This window comes from Glycine max, chromosome 1 (assembly GCF_000004515.6).
Source record: "Glycine max cultivar Williams 82 chromosome 1, Glycine_max_v4.0, whole genome shotgun sequence".
Taxonomy (NCBI): Eukaryota; Viridiplantae; Streptophyta; class Magnoliopsida; order Fabales; family Fabaceae; genus Glycine; species Glycine max.
Window position 1 is genome coordinate 51,700,638 of NC_016088.4, and position 16,235 is coordinate 51,716,872.

The 16,235-nt window shown below is 28.9% G+C and overlaps 2 protein-coding genes and 1 long non-coding RNA gene across 8 annotated transcripts; 1 reads left to right on the top strand and 2 right to left on the bottom strand.

Annotated features, from left to right (window-relative positions):
- Positions 1-4,875: 4,875 nt before the first annotated feature.
- On the bottom strand, positions 4,876-5,736 carry LOC102661584 (probable Xaa-Pro aminopeptidase pepP). Its single transcript, XM_006574227.2, has one exon. It carries the CDS (start codon positions 5,734-5,736, stop codon positions 4,876-4,878), a length of 861 nt encoding a protein of 286 aa, XP_006574290.1.
- A 2,096-nt stretch (positions 5,737-7,832) lies between these two features.
- Positions 7,833-11,266, bottom strand: LOC102666804 (uncharacterized). Of its 6 annotated transcripts, none has more exons than XR_005891894.1 (7): positions 10,969-11,266; positions 10,740-10,844; positions 9,161-10,601; positions 8,962-9,053; positions 8,668-8,742; positions 8,274-8,342; positions 7,833-8,101 (listed from the first exon to the last, which is right to left on the bottom strand). It is a non-coding gene; the product is annotated as an uncharacterized lncRNA (long non-coding RNA). The 6 variants fall into 6 exon arrangements; XR_412912.4 differs by having other exon boundaries at positions 9,161-9,264; positions 10,523-10,601; positions 10,740-11,266; XR_001388466.3 differs by having other exon boundaries at positions 9,161-9,264; positions 10,430-10,601; positions 10,740-11,266.
- A 2,377-nt stretch (positions 11,267-13,643) lies between these two features.
- Positions 13,644-15,968, top strand: GLYI-2 (putative lactoylglutathione lyase). Its single transcript, NM_001251449.3, has 3 exons — positions 13,644-13,896; positions 14,069-14,186; positions 15,398-15,968. The coding sequence occupies exons 1-3, from the start codon at positions 13,727-13,729 to the stop codon at positions 15,686-15,688; spliced, it is 579 nt and encodes a 192-aa protein (NP_001238378.2). The 5' UTR covers positions 13,644-13,726; the 3' UTR covers positions 15,689-15,968.
- Positions 15,969-16,235: the final 267 nt, after the last annotated feature.

Sequence of the window (16,235 nt, forward strand, 5' to 3'; positions counted from 1 at the left end):
AATTTCGTAGGCACAGGCGTGACTCGTGATAATGAAGTATACAATTTATTTTTTAAATATTTTCTGGAAATAGATGCGTGATTCGTATAGTATGGTAAGGTCTGCAGCTGTTTAGAATACAAGTTTTTTTTTTTCTTAATCTTTAGATTCAAAAAAAGAAAACTCTAACTAATCTAGAGTTTAACCCAAAAATAAATAAAGATTAATAAAGAATTACTTCTATAGATCAAATTCGAATAATATGGAATGATTTAACCTTAACTTACTTTTATCCAATCTATTAATTAATACAAATGACTTTTCATACAGGCGTGAAAGTATTTTTTATAATTTAAAATATATATATACATTGTTTAATAAACATGACTAGACAATTCCCGGACTGCCTCTACTTAGTTTTAAGTTTTAATAAAAGACCTGAATGATAGAATGCGATAAATTTATAGAAAGTGTTGTGTTAGTCATTTTAAATATTTATAAATTATTTAATCAACTTATAAGTTTGTTTGATAAATAAATTTATTTCATGAACTTATAATAGTTCATCAATCACTATTTTAACGTTTAAATTTATAATTTATAATTTTTTATTTTTATCCTTGATAGTTCAAAAAAATTCTTTATAATATTTTTACATTTTTAAGTTTTTCTAAATATTTTAATTTTAATTTTAATTTTTAATATATGAATTTAAATTAATTTAAAAATATAATTACAATTACCTAAACAATAAATTAGCCAATGCGGAAACAAGGATGTCACTTACTCGAAGATATCTTAGATTATGTTCCATAAAATTAGTTAAAAAGTTAATTAAAAATTAAAAAATTAGCTTATTAAATCATAAGTGTTTGATAAAATTATTTTTTGAAGTATCTAAAAAGTATAAAATGATAGAAAAAATAATAAGATGATGATTTATTTAAAAATGGTAACTATAAAATTAGATAAATATATTAAAGATAAAAATGAAAAAAATATAAAAAGTTAGAAGTTAGTATCTTCAAAAACATTGCCTCCAGCAGCATTCCAAAACGACTAAAAAGTTATTAAAAAAAAGTTTATTTATAAAATAGTGAAACAAGTTTTTCAACTAAAGAAGTTAATTGAAATATCTTATCAAAACTAGTTAGAAGTTAGTTTATAAAATAAAAAATTATATAAAAAGATATAAACATTTATGATAAAAATTAAGTTTTTAACTTTCAATTAATTCACTAATTAACCTATAATAGACTATAGTTACTAATAATGAATATACTCTGATTTTTCTCAATACAAAAACAAAATTTATTCCATGTCTATTTTTTTTATTTAAAGTATTTGCTTTATTTTATGCACGCTCTCTTTTTTTCTTTTCATTTTTTTTACTTTGTTTTAACCAAAGATATCTTTAAGATGATTTTTAATTAATTGTCAATGTAAAAATCCTGAATGCCAATATAAGTATGACTAAGTTCTAAACTGAAAATTAATCTCATAATGGATTCAAATGATAGAAACTTGTAAAAATTCCTCCGTGATTAAAGAAAAAGATAATACCGAAATCAAACATTTTTTTTGGAGGGCCTCTAGATCAAACATTTCCTTACATTTTTTAAACGAGTCTTAAAAGTTTATTTAACACAATTAATACGGACTCTGCCTTCTGTATATAAATATGCATGAAACCATATAAAAACACCATAACTACATAATTTGAAGAAAATTCGTCAGTGTTTCCAAAGCCACAAATAATTTTCATGATTATATATATTATTATGTATATATGGTCCACGAATTGAAATCTAACTAGATTGAATGAACATTGTCAATCATGGCATGTACCTATCTATATTGTAAAAGTCTAAATTTGAAAGGTCTGTAATCTCTTACTGACCACATGTGAAAGGAAGGAAAGGGGGAAAATTAATTGTTGAAACAATTGGATACAGCACGTTTGAGGCTATACCAATCAGCATATATTGTTATGAAAATGAAACCAGAAACTCTTGGGACGCTAATGTTCCACATATGCCAAAGAACATCTGCCGTATGTGACCCGGAGTACGGCCATATGGGACACTGCCCAAACAGGCTATGATTGTGATTTACAAACTATGAACCTTTTGCGGCATTATACAAATTCTCAAACCCAGGCATCACATATATTTCATTTTAATTTGTTTATTTTTTTAATGCATATATGTTAATAAATGAAAATAATTTTATTATTTTTAATAAATCATCTTAATCATTCTAAAACAATAAAAATATTATTTTATAAAAATTTACAATATTAATTTTTTATTATTTTAAAAGACTTTTTACTTTTCATAAGAATCCATTAAAAATGCTCACAATTAATATTTGACTATATTTTGAAAAGATTATATATATATATATATATATATATATATATATATATATATATATATATATATATATATATATATATATATATATAACATACTTGTAAAAGATCATAAAAAGTAGTTTTAAAATTACTTACACAAACGTAAAACATCAATTTAGAAAACAGTAAGTATATGTAAGAGGAAAGTTTGTCTCCACCACTCCCACTATCTTACTTCTGTGAGAAAAAAATTAAAATAAAACTAACCAAACCACTACATTAGTTTAATTAAAAAAAGGAGTAAGTATAACTATTTTAAGTCATTCATAATTAAAAACAATATTCAGTTGCAATGATGAACATATGATGGTAGCAAATAGCTAGGTGCTAGCTAAGGTGCATTAGGTGAGTAATGTTCTCAATTAAACTTGTCCAATTTTGATTGCAAATTAACATATAAATCCAAATAACTTAAGTAGTTAAATGGGCTAATTAACGGTGATTCATAGCCTAACTAATATTTAGCATTTACTTGGGCAATTCCACGAGTGGATTAGGTCTGGCGAACCTCAAATCACAATCGCATGCAACATTTGGACTTTACTTAATTGCATACTAGCCAGCTAGGAGTTCTTCTAGCCAATAAATTATCAATATTAGAAACTTGTTATTAAATCATATCATCATATATACATACAAATATAGAAGAGTATTTTTCTTTTGTTTTATGTTTCCATCTGTAAATGAAAGAAAAGTACGCAAATCGCGTCATTCTCATACACCACTTTACGAGTGAAAGCAAAACTTTCATTTTTTTATGATAAAAAATTCATTTATATCTGTTATCTGACAAGAAAAGAAAAAAAAAATCCAGGATATATTATTGAAATCGGGCTTTTGTTTTTCTTTTTTAGTATGTATTTCTTTTTTCTTCTAAAGTTTGGCTCGGGTGTATAAAAAATCATTTAAGTGGAGGGATCAAATTATATGTGTAACTTAAATTAACCATTACATCTTTAATTATTTTATATAAAATGTAATTTTAAACAATCCGACTGAAATTATAATTATATATTATTTTCATTGTTTAAATCAAAATATATAAAATTTGAACAATAATAAAAAATAATCAAATGATTCTTTTTTTATGTTTTAAAAGTATATATTATATCAATTTTAGTCAATATAAATTATATGTCCAATAGTTTTGGATTAATGTAAATTTTTGTAGATAAGATTTATGTAAAAGAAACTTTCAATATAATATAATAGTGAGTTTTATAAATTTATAATATTGAAATTTGAATATATAAATAGATAGATAGATAATATAATAGTGAGTTTTATAAATTTATAATATTGAAATTTGAATATATAAATAGATAGATAGATAGAGGGATTCAAAGAAAATGATGAAAATAACTTATTTGATCTTTATAACTAAAATTTCAAATTCGAGTCTTGTGAATGAAAAAAAAAAGTGATTAAAAAAAAGAAAATTTTATTAAAAGTGATCATTGAGATTTCTCGATGAATATTATTTATTAACAAAGTCAATAGATACTTTGTATCAATAACATGGTAATAACAAAATTAAACCAAATTAAATTAAAAAAACGTACTTTTATTTTTAATTAATATTTTTTTTCAAAATTTTCAGATTATTTTAACAAATGAAAATTGTTTGAATCAATTCTTAAATGCCCCTAACAACGTGTATGAAACTATTAATGGTTGAGGAGTGCAAACAAAGAAAGTGCTGAGCAGTTAACACATTTGCCCGGTTGAGTTGATAAAATATTATCCAACTAATTGGAAAATTTCACCGAAACATATATAAATCAATCAGTTGACGATAGCTAATTAGACACGATGGGAACGAGCCCACGGAATTCTATTATTTTAAATTTTGAAGGAATAAAGTTTAGGAGTATAGTTGCAACATATGGTTTGCCAGAGGTTGAGTTGACAAAATAGCATCCCATCAATCAAGAGTCCAGCCTGCCCTAAGTCCCATTTTAATGGAGAGCTAATGTGCGAGAGTTCACTTCTTTATAATAACATCATACTATACATTACTTATTAACTCTTAATGAGTAATCATGTTACGAGCAGCAAGGATAAAGGAAAGGGAATAATCTAACTTCGAAGACTAGGAACCTCCAAAAATTTAAAAAGAAAAGAAAAGAAAAGATTCTATTATTTTTCTGTTGTCATTCATTACATATCAAGCATCTATATAAAGGCATCATATAAGGATGTTGTGACAAAGAAAACACAAAATAGCATAATGACTTGGAACAACCATATTCCTCTTCAGCTATTAGGATCTTGCCAGCTCACCAGCTCTAATAGAATCTGTTGGGTGGAATGATTTTGTGTTTGGGCCTACGGAGTGCGCCTACATCGCATGGCTGGTGGTGCAGTGTCTCTTTCCTATCATTTCTCGGCCCATCAAAAACACATTGTCTTCAAAGTGATGAGTCCTTCAAATGAGTCTGATCCTCCCACAAAGTGCCATCAGCTTGTAGTCATGTCCACTACACGAGGGCCACTAAACTTGGACCATGCTCTGAGTCTTCCCAAAGAGTGTTTAAGATTGCAAGGGAGGAGATAATGGGACTATTATTAGTCGCAACAAGTAACAAAGCATCAATAAAGTAGCAGCCAGGCTCCACAGTGATAACCATTCCTTCTTGGAGATCTATGATTGTCCGCAAAGATTTTAATCCAGGTTCCTTTCTTCTTTCCAGGCCCTTTAAGTAGCCTCCAGGGTCAAATGTGTCAATACCAAGGAAATGCCCCAGACCTTGTGGCATAAAAACAACACCCAAGTGTGCAGCCATCAGGACATCAACATTACCCAATAAAATGTGTCTAAATTGCAAGTGACTTTTGTCGAACTTTCTGAAGAGCCGAAGCGTTTCTGTGTCGTACACCCAAAAAGGGGTTTTCCTCATGACCTCGAATGAAACCCTAGCATTAGCATCCTCTGAATCTGAATGATCGAGTTTGAAGGACACATGGCGACGAGACACTGTACAGTCGTGGATGCCGAATCCACAGCCTCGTCCAAACACTGGTTTCTCATTGTTTTCCAGTGCGAATTTGGAACCATTGTCACCATGAACTTTCACTTCCATGATTTGATTTTCTGCAACTTTCCCTTGTCTAGAAACCGAGTTCAACGACTCTTCCATGAAGCTATGCACATTTTTGTCTAAGCAAACGGATCTTGGTTCAAACTTCGTGGCTCCATCTTTGGTGTTCGACTGAGGAGCCTCACTGGCAACAGGTTTCTCAGATGAGGAGGTCGAAGAAGTCTTGAGCACATTCGAAAACTGACAGTGATTTTTGAGAAGGGCCAACCTCTGAAGAAGTCCGTCCAATTTGGTGTCCATGGCATCTTAGGCAACAGTGAGTTCTGTGATGGCTACTTCGATGCGGTTCATAGTGGACGTGGAATAAGCATAGGCAACCATTGATGCTCAATGAAAGTACCAAAATATTACAAGCAACAAGGATAAAGGAAAGGGAATAGCCTAGCTTTCAGGGCTAGGAACCTCCATAAGTTCATAGAGGGAAGAAAGGATTCTATTATTTTTCTTTTGCCATTCATTACATATCAAGCATCTATATAAAGGCATCATACAAGGATGTTGTGACAAAAACACAAAATAACAAAATGGGCGGAATAACATAATGTCTAAAAAGAAGCATATTCCTCTTCAGCTAATAAGACCTTGTCAGTTCAATAGCTCTAACAAAATTTGTTGGATGAAATGATTTTACGTTTGGGCATGTGGAGTGTGCTTGCATCGTATGACTGATGGTGCAGTGTCTCATTCCTATTAAATCATATATTTTTTCAAGTTAAATTAAACTAGTTTTATTATATTTAATGTCATAAAATAAATTTCAAAATAAAATTAAAAACGATATGATTATGTTTGTAAGTATTCATTTATATAAACTAATAAATAATTTATTGTACTAAATAATACACAATTTTATTAAAGAGTAACGTATAGTGTGAATTTTTTTAATGTACAACGAAGATAATAATATTTAAACTTAAAACTTTGTTCGAACTATTATTATTATTATTATTATTATTTTATCTCCGGTAAGGAGAGAAAATGGTTAGGTAGGTGCTTCACTAGTGCTTAGCACATATAGGATTTTAAATAATAATAAAATAGTGTTGTATTTTAGGCTCACAAATTAATAGTCCAGGATTTTAAATATTAAATTAAAAAAGCCTTTAACATGTGTTGAGACCATGAATGAGACAACACATTTTCCGCCCCATTGCTTCTTTAGACCACAATTAAGAATGCCCTATCGTATCAGTATCTCACTATGGTGGGTTTTTCATTAAGCCCTGTGGCTGTCCTACCTTCCCATACATGCACAGTTGCACACTGGCGCAAGGAAAGAGGGGCCCGGCCAAAAAAAAAAAAAACAGGATAGAGGGGATAATGAAAAACAAACTTTTTCTTAAAAAAATATTTCTAAATCTTAGACTATTTGTTTTTAAAAATAACATTTGTACATCAAAGTTCCTAAATTATTTTTATATTTTACATATTTAAAAAATAAAGATATAAAACCTGTGTTGAATTAAGAAAAAAATTATACAATAAAAGACATTTGGTAGGAGGTAAATTTTTTATTTGTTTCTCATATTTGATATGTATTTAAAAAAAATAACATTCTTGAAAAGTGATGTTTCCATAAATATTTTTTAATCCGTTTTTCATGAAAACTTTTTCATGAAAAAATGAAAATATTACTTTCTAGAGTTTTAGTTTTTTTCTTTTACTACAAAAAGAGTATCATGTTATTCTTTATCTTATATATATATATATATATATATATATATATATATATATATATATATATATATATATTTTATTCTGTAAGATTATGTTATGTGATATTCAAATATTTCCTCCAAATAATTAAATTAATGTAAATTTTATATTTATTCTATTTTTTTAATTTTACATAATAGATACAAGAATTCTGTAAATTGATATGATATATTTTTTGTTGATGAAAGTAAAAATATCTAATTTTAAATATATTTTAGAATTATGATATGTACATACAATCAAAGTTGTGTTTTAACTAGGGGTGTTTATGAGAGGGTTTGAACCCATACACCCCAAACCAGACTAACCCAACATACACTACAATAGGCCCATTTTCGCCCACAAGGACAATCGGGTTTGAGTTTAGTCAGGTTCCGAGCGGTCGAATGGGTTTATTCGGGTGTGAGTTTGAATTGGGCCACATTCATTTTTTGGTCCAAACAATTTTTTCTTTCAGAAAAATCAGTTTTTTTTATAAAATTTTAAATATTAAAAAGAAGGCTATTTTGAGCCCATTTTTTATGGGCAATTTTTATACTACAATTTCTTTTAAGAAAACACAATTGGAAAAAATGAAAATAACAAATAAATAACAATGTTTAAAAAGCATCCAATCTAGGTATGTCAAGAATCAATCGTAGCAAATAGAGTAATAGTTGCTAGGCATCCATTCATTCACCATCATGTTAATCGTCATGTCTAATTGTCTAAGTCATCAAAGCTATTACAACTAAGCTGTTACACAACTGAAACTGAATATAATAACAAACTAATTGTGTTCAAAGCAAGGCAACCCAACATCACTAAATGGCATTGTATCAAATATCAAGCTCCTTCTACTACAATAGTATGTCAAATCAATCCTCAACAAAGTGGTTCTTCAATAGCACTGCAACCAAAAATACCCAAAAACAATCAGTTGCTTCACTTGCTTGTTGCTTTGCAATTGTAATCAATCACGTTGTCAGTGTAACAGTCATTTTGACAAGTCAAACATATCGAAAGAAAGAAAAAACTATTAATTTTTAAATTGCACAACTCAGGATAAAATGATTACTTACTCCTTTATGTTGTTAATTTTCATACCCTTGCAGTTGACAACAAATCTAATATTCATATTGATATCCTTCCTGCAATGGTAGAAAACAGAACAATTCCATCAAAATTAGGAGAAATCTTCCCTCATTAGAATTTAATTTTAGAGATTTTCAAAAAAAAAAAAAAAGAACACATGATGTTTAAGAACTGAGAATATCTCATAGATTGATGCATGAACAGAAATTGATGCATATTTTGGCCCCAATTTCATAGTGGGAATATCAATGAACATCTGTCAAAGACCAAGTGTTACTCAATTAAACAAGTATTTTTGTTAATAATACACACTAGAAGCATCAATAATAATTATTGTTTGCTCAAAAAAGAGAAAATAATTAAGTAATCAAGAAAACTTACAAACTCCAAAAGCATAGACCTTTAGTGACTTGATTTAACAATTGTCATAGTTCTGGATGATGTTCCAACCAGGACCTAAAGCAAATTTAATTAATCAGTTTATCTAAAACAGAGGTAAATATGGAATCTCAACCTAAGTAAGTGGTAATACCATAATAAGCCAATAAATTCAATTAAAAGTGGAAAGTAATACAAGTTACTAGATGTCTTCATTATGCAAAACATTGCCATGAGCACCAATTTAATACATCAAATATACATATCAACATGCAGAGCAAGTATTGCATAACAAACCTTGCAAGACAAACATATATGCTATTCAAAATAATTGTGATAGCAGCTTAGAGGATGCACTTCCAGAAAAGCAAAAAAGTGTCAAAGTTGGCCTGTGAAAGAAATCATAAAAATAATCAATTTTAGTTTATTGTAATTAAAATTAAATAAATGGACTACATCAACTAGGAAAAATATAGCTACAGATTCAGCTAGTTACAGGTTGTGAGTGAGATGATCCAATTGCACCAGTTGCTTTAGTTGCTGTTGGTTCAGTGTTTAAAGGTTGTGTAGTAGGTATGCATTGACCAGATTGCTCCATCACTAATTAATGAAGGTGTCTTAGTCAAATAACTAACAACTACAAGACAGTTGAGGCAATTAAATGTAATTTATGCTCTTCAATCGTGTTAAATAATATATACTAGCTTATCAGTATTAGTAATTCTATTAAAAATAGTTAAAAGATATCAAACATTCAAAACTAGTCTAGTAGTCCATACTTTTAGTCTTAAATAAATTACACATCATAGCAAAAACTATAAAAAATAATATTTCTTTAATAAACACAAATTAAATTTTACAATAAGCAATGATTAGGCAAATTAAAACTTTAAAAAATTACACTAAGAACTTGGAATGTGTTAATATATTCGTTTTTCAGCTACCCAATATCAGAAAGTGTTAAATTAAGTCACAACATCAACAACAATTACAGTCCAAAAGTTTCAGAAATACTTGTTAAGTAAATAACGTCCCAATCATATCTTTTTAACTCATATAAGGTTGATCTCTTGAGCAAGAGAAAGGCAAGGTGACAAAAACTATCATTTTCCCAGTTTCTAAAACGGCTAATTTGCATGCCATGAACCGGTATAGGATGATAAATTGTAAAGTTTAGCTTTACAAAATCGCTACCTTACTTCATGACTTTGTAAAATAATTTATTTTAGTTTTCTCTATTTTATTTAAAAATAAAAAATAAAATGAATGTTATCTTGTAAAGTGAGAAAGTGAATTGAAAATTATGAATTGTAGTAACATGCACTTGTAAGTTGCAAGTTTAAGGATAAGGAATAGATTAAACCAAAGCATAATGTGCTGCTAAATTTAATTAATTACAACTAATCCTTCTCCCAAATTTTACAAAGTAATTGGTGCGTTAATTTATCATATAAAATTCACATAGTATAATATCATATAACATTCATTCTCATCCACTTTCACTAGTTTTATACATAATATAACTCTACAATTGACCAAAATAGTAAGCTTTTGCTCCCTGACACAAATAGTAGGATAGTTGGATCACATTGAATCTTTTGAGAAAAATATACTCACAAGCCTCAACTGAAAGAACACTTGTTAAAATCAAAACCAAAAGAATGTACAACAACATAGTATCTTAGAACCTCTATTATAAATTAACGAACATAGCGAGAGATTACGAGATAAAAATATGTGAAAAAAGTTGGTTATATTATAATACCAGCATGTGTGCATCTCAAAGTGTTCCTCTTGTGTGATCTCAAGTTGGTTGTGACAATTATAAAAATAATCAAAACAATGGAACAGAAGTGACCTAGCAAATGAGCTCCGCTCAAGGGAAGAATTCACAACCTTGTCTCAGAACGCAATTTATAACTTTCTCGACAAATAAACTACTAAAACGAAAACAAACCACAGTTAAAAACAAAGTCGTACGAGAGCATAAAGAGGAGGAAAAATAGAGTTAAAGAGGACTAGTAAAGAGACAAAAATAATGAAGAAGCCAACGGAAATCTAACACAAGCACTTACAAAGGAAGAGATCTACGAAAGGTTTCATTGTCTCAGGTGAACGGAAAGAGACCTAGAGTCTCACTGGCTCAAGCGAGGGAGGCAATGCAACGTCTTAGGGTTACACTTTCAGTGACAACAACGAAAAAAAGAAACAAAAGAAATTAAGAGATGCAAGAAGGAGACGAGCAAGAAAAAGGCAACAACAAAAGAAAAGAACGAAGAACGGAAGAAGGCAACGAAAAATCACATTTACAAATGACAATATCAGCGTAAAGTCTCACTGTCTCCGACGAACAGAAGGAGAGTCAGACTTTTACGAGCGGCGGCACAACAAAGCCTTAGAAATGAAAGAAACAAGTAAAAGGCATTAAAAGGTTTAGGGTTACTGAATACTGGTGAATGATGATGGGATCGATGTAACACACTGAGTAAGTGGAGGTAGGGTTGCAATTAGGCGTAGTATTGGCCTATTGAGCCACTTCAGTCTTAAAGTCTCAACACTAAACGTAGCCTACATAGGTAAATACAAACTTACAAGCAGTATATGTCGGGCAGGTCGAGTTTCGACAGTTCCAGAATTTTAGACCCACACCTGCCCAAAAATAAACCTCTTCAAAATCGAAACTAAGACCCGACAGACCCGTTGACCCGACCAATCCCACTCAAGGTCAGTTTTTTTGCGGGTTATGCGGTTTCGGGTCGGATCATGAAAACCCACACGCCCCTAGTTTTATCTTATGTCTCTAAAAAATCTTCTATTTTATAGGATTATGAATAGAGAATTAATAATTTTATATGTTGTAAATTTAATTTTGTTAATCAAATTATGTTTTTTAATAGATAAACCTATAAAAAAGGATTCTTATTTATCCCTTATTGTTTGTTTCGTTCACATTAATAAGTTTAATTTAAAAATTTCAAGTTTCAAAAATAATTATTTGTATAGTAATACATAATAAAAAGATATTTTAATGTATGTAGTTAAAATAAAAGATTAATACCAAATATAAATATATCATTAAATACTAATTTTTATGTTAATTATAGTTTATTGAAATTTGGTTGATATATTGAATATTTGATTGTTTTAATCAGACATCTTTGCCTGTGATAATAATATTTGATTGATAATTAATTTATTAAGTGTATTTAATTTCAAAATTCATTTAATAAAATACATACTATCATTTTTTAGGTTAATTCAATCAAACAAATTTTTGTATCATTCTACTTGTGATTTTTTCTCCTTTTTTATTTGTCAGTTTTAATTATAACTCTCCAACACAAAAAATTATCTAAAGAAAAATTGATAGAATTATATAAATAATTAAGAAAATTACCATGAGCATATAGTTAGTTTAATTAAATCGTTAAATCTTATATGAATTTTATTTTATATAATACCTTAGTTAATTTATTAGTTTTTGTGGAATAGTTTTTATAATTACAATAACAAATTATCATGAGATAAAGATGATAAAAGAATTATTTATTAATTGTGATATATTTAAAACGTTGAAACTATGCTATCAATTACAAATATAAAATATAAAAACTTGCGTGCAAATCATAAGAAATATATTTAATTAACAAGACACAAAATTTTATTGTAATTAAACAATTTGAGTCAATTTTGTTATTCTAAATCAAACATACAAACAAAAAAAATGAATTAAATTAGCTATTTTTAGAAGAAAGTCGAAATAAATCATGCAACACATTGCTAAAACGAAAAAGATCTTATCTAAGACAACACTCTCAATAATAATAATTTTTGAAGCATGTGTATATAAAAATACATTTAAATATTTATTGACCTATCTACTAATATACATTTATTAAAATTTAAACTAAATAATTAATAATATATTAAAAATTCAAATAATATAAAAAATTACTCATATAAATTATAAATATGAATTTAATACCGTACAAGACACGAAAAACTAAACTAGTTAAACTATATAATACGATAAATAATTTGTAAAAATATACATAAAAAACTTCTTCCCTACCAAACTCTATTGGAAGTAAGACATTTCTTTTTGAGCCAAAGACATATTTTGTTATTTTCTATAATTTTGAAAGAAGTGTTCTTTTTAATAAAAAAACACTTTTTCCAAATTTATTAAATACATGTAATATTAAATATAATGTAAATTATTTGAACAATAAAACAAGTTAATTAAATTATATGTTCATGTTATTAGACTTTTTTAATAGAAATCTTATTACGAAGTTGAACTCATGAATTTATTTTATTAGATAATGACATAAGAATTGTCTGTCATATTTCTCCATAGATATTAATAGTTAGTAAAGTTTTTTTTAAGAGAAGTTAGTAAAGAAAAAAAAAAACTCCACTTAGGCCAAATAAACAGATTTGAAAGATTTCTTAATTTGCTCGCGATCCCCAACAAGTGTACATCATATACTTATGTAGAGGAAAGAGCGGCTCGTTAGACATATAACGTTGAAAACGTCAAATTTGTGTAGGGAAGCATCTTAGAAATTTCGTAACAGTTTGAACCTTGTTCTTTGCTGCTGTAGGGTACTTCCCTGCCATCCTTAGTTGCCCAACTACACTATACCTATACGATACTATATGTCATTATTGTCTTTCACTTTTCTTCCTATTACAACGCTGTTACTCCCCCCACTTAACGTTCTTTCAAAAGCTAATTAACATATGCTCGGAACAAACAAAACACACGTACATGATGAAAATCTTTAAACATATGCTCGGAACAAACAAAACACACGTACATGATGAAAATCTAGGTTTAAGCTTTGATAAAAAAAAACAAACATTGGCTGAGTTTCCTTCGATCAAAAGAACCTTCCAGGAAGGTTCCTACTGACATAACGAGTAAAAATGTTGCAAAATCCATGCTGTATATAAGAACTGAACCATCTTCGCCAATGGCATTCACTGCAAAGTTGAGACGTGAACAAACACACGAGAGAAAGCAAATTAAGCTGAGTGCAAGTGCTTCATTGAGAAAATGAAGATGGAAATTGAGGAAGTTGGCAACTGCGAAGCACTTCCCCTGCTTTCACTCAACCACGTGTCCCTCTTGTGCAGATCGGTGTGGGTGTCTATGAGGTTTTATGAGGATGTCTTGGGGTTTGTTCCCATCAAACGCCCTTCTTCTTTCAAGTTCACTGGAGCCTGGTTAGCTTAATAAATTATCACTTTCTCTTCCCTCTCTCTCTCTCTCTCTCTCTCTCTCTCTATATATATATATATATATACATATATATATATATATATATATATATATATATATATATATATATATTGTTACAAGGGATATTCATGTCATGTATTACATTTCTTTTTGCAGGTTTTACAATTATGGTATTGGAATACACTTGATCGAGAATCCCAACATTGATGAATTTGATACCTGCGTGAATGAAGAAAGGCCTATAAATCCCAAGGACAACCATATCTCATTCCAGGTAACTAGGCTTCTAAGATAGAGCTTATATTATTAGAAGCCTAGTTTAATTTGTGAAATGGGCTTATGACCCTTTTAAGTGCTTTTTCTAATAATTTATTTTAGTTTAATTTCTATACATATAAAATTTTAATTTACACCATAGGTCAGGCCAGACTTTGAAAGGCCTGAGCCAAGCCTACAATGAATCTTTGAGACCTAAGTTTGGCCTATAGCAACTTTTATTTTGACTCGGTTGGTCCTTTTTAAAAGTCTGGTCTGGCCCGATAGCCTTTTTAAAAGTCTTCTTCACAATAAATATTTAATATTTTATGGGGTAGGAACATAATAGGAAAGTCAATCAAAATAATGAGAAATATAAAAGGACACATGACCCTAAATTGTAATTAAAGTCCTTGATTATAGGAATAGAAGTTATAGAGCAGTAATGTGTAATTAAAGTCTAATAGTTTAAAAAAAATTAATTATATCTAAAAAATAATATTATATATTTGTATCCAAAAAATAATATATATATATATATATATATATATATATATATATATATATATATATATATATATATATATATATATATATGTATAGGTCGGCCTATCAGACTTATAAGACTTTTTAACAAGTCTAAGCCTAGTCTATTTAATTTAATAGGCTTTTAAAAAAGTCTGAGCCTACCATTTTAATTAAATAGGTCAGTTCAAGTCAGACTTTATGTAGGCCAGGTTGTAGGTCCCTGTAGGCCGACCTGGCCTATTCCCACCCCTACTTATCATAAATCATTAATCATATAACTTTTAAGATAATTATTGTCATAATTAAAAAAAAATTGTATGTGATAATTTATAATTAGATGATGATATAAAAATATTTTATATTATTAAAATTTAAGTGTGAAGATGAAATTTCAGTAAAAATGAAAAAGTTAATCACTATATAAGTGAGAAGAAAGTCCATAAATATGAATTTTTAAGATTTTGAATTAAAGTGTAATGTGAAATTTATTTATTTGATTGACTTTAGATTCATTAATAAAAATCTCCAAACATGCACAACATAACATTGTCAGCTTAGAGATTATTTACTCTAGTTTTTTTAAAGTTTATTAAGTGATTATAGTTTATTGAATTAGCATGGTAACAAAACTAAATTCTAGTTTCAGTAGCACTAATTAAATGTTCACTCGGATCATGACCGCAATGCTATGATTTTGGGCAGTGTACTGATGTTGAACTTGTTAAGAAGAGGTTGGAAGAGAGGGGGATGAGGTATGTCACAGCTGTGGTGGAGGAAGGAGGAATCCAGGTGGACCAGGTGTTCTTCCATGACCCTGATGGTTACATGATTGAGCTCTGCAACTGTGAGAATATCCCAATCATTCCTATTTCTTCTTGCTCTTTCAAGCCTCGAGGTCATAGCTTTAAGAAGGCTGCTCCCAACAAGTGTGGATTCATGGAGAATGTGATGATGGAAAGCTTGAGCACCGACATGATCAATTTCTCCTTTTAAGCTGCCTATAGTTTTTAAAACAATTGGAGAACAATAACTTCACTTCCTTGTCTTTATTCCTTCCTTTCTTTTTTGTTTATAAGATAAAAAAAATGATTGGTTGGGGACAAAAAGATAAGGTTGTTATTAATTTTGTTAAAACCTACAAAAAATTAAGCCTCTATGTGGTCTATAAGTCTTGGTTTGTAAGGGAATGGTGGACCAAAGTAAATCTGGATTGATTATTATTGTATCATCATGGTTTGTTGAATAATAAGAAATTGTGAGTTTCTCAGTTGTATCTTCTGTTTACCAGCGGATTCGTCTTTTATCTTTCTTTTCTGTACGAGGCAATGGGTGATGAATTTGCTGCCTTCCAAACAATTGTGCTGCTTCCACAAAAAGCACAAAGTAGAGCTGGCAAAGGCACAAGGTTACCAAATGAATGGTTCAAATTCAATGAAAAAAAGTAGCAAGAGATTATTCATGAAATAATAAAAAGTAGCAAGAGATATCATAAATGGCGTTGATTGATGTGTAGATTCACGAAAACTCTTTTTTTTTTTTT

Coding starts and splice junctions, on each gene's coding strand:
- GLYI-2 (NM_001251449.3), top strand. CDS start 13,727: ATGAAGATGGAAATTGAGGAAGTTGGCAACTGCGAAGCACTTCCCCTG. Junction 13,897..14,068: donor TTCAAGTTCACTGGAGCCTG/GTTAGCTTAATA, acceptor TTCTTTTTGCAG/GTTTTACAATTATGGTATTG. Junction 14,187..15,397: donor ACAACCATATCTCATTCCAG/GTAACTAGGCTT, acceptor GATTTTGGGCAG/TGTACTGATGTTGAACTTGT.
- LOC102661584 (XM_006574227.2), bottom strand. CDS start 5,736: ATGGACACCAAATTGGACGGACTTCTTCAGAGGTTGGCCCTTCTCAAA.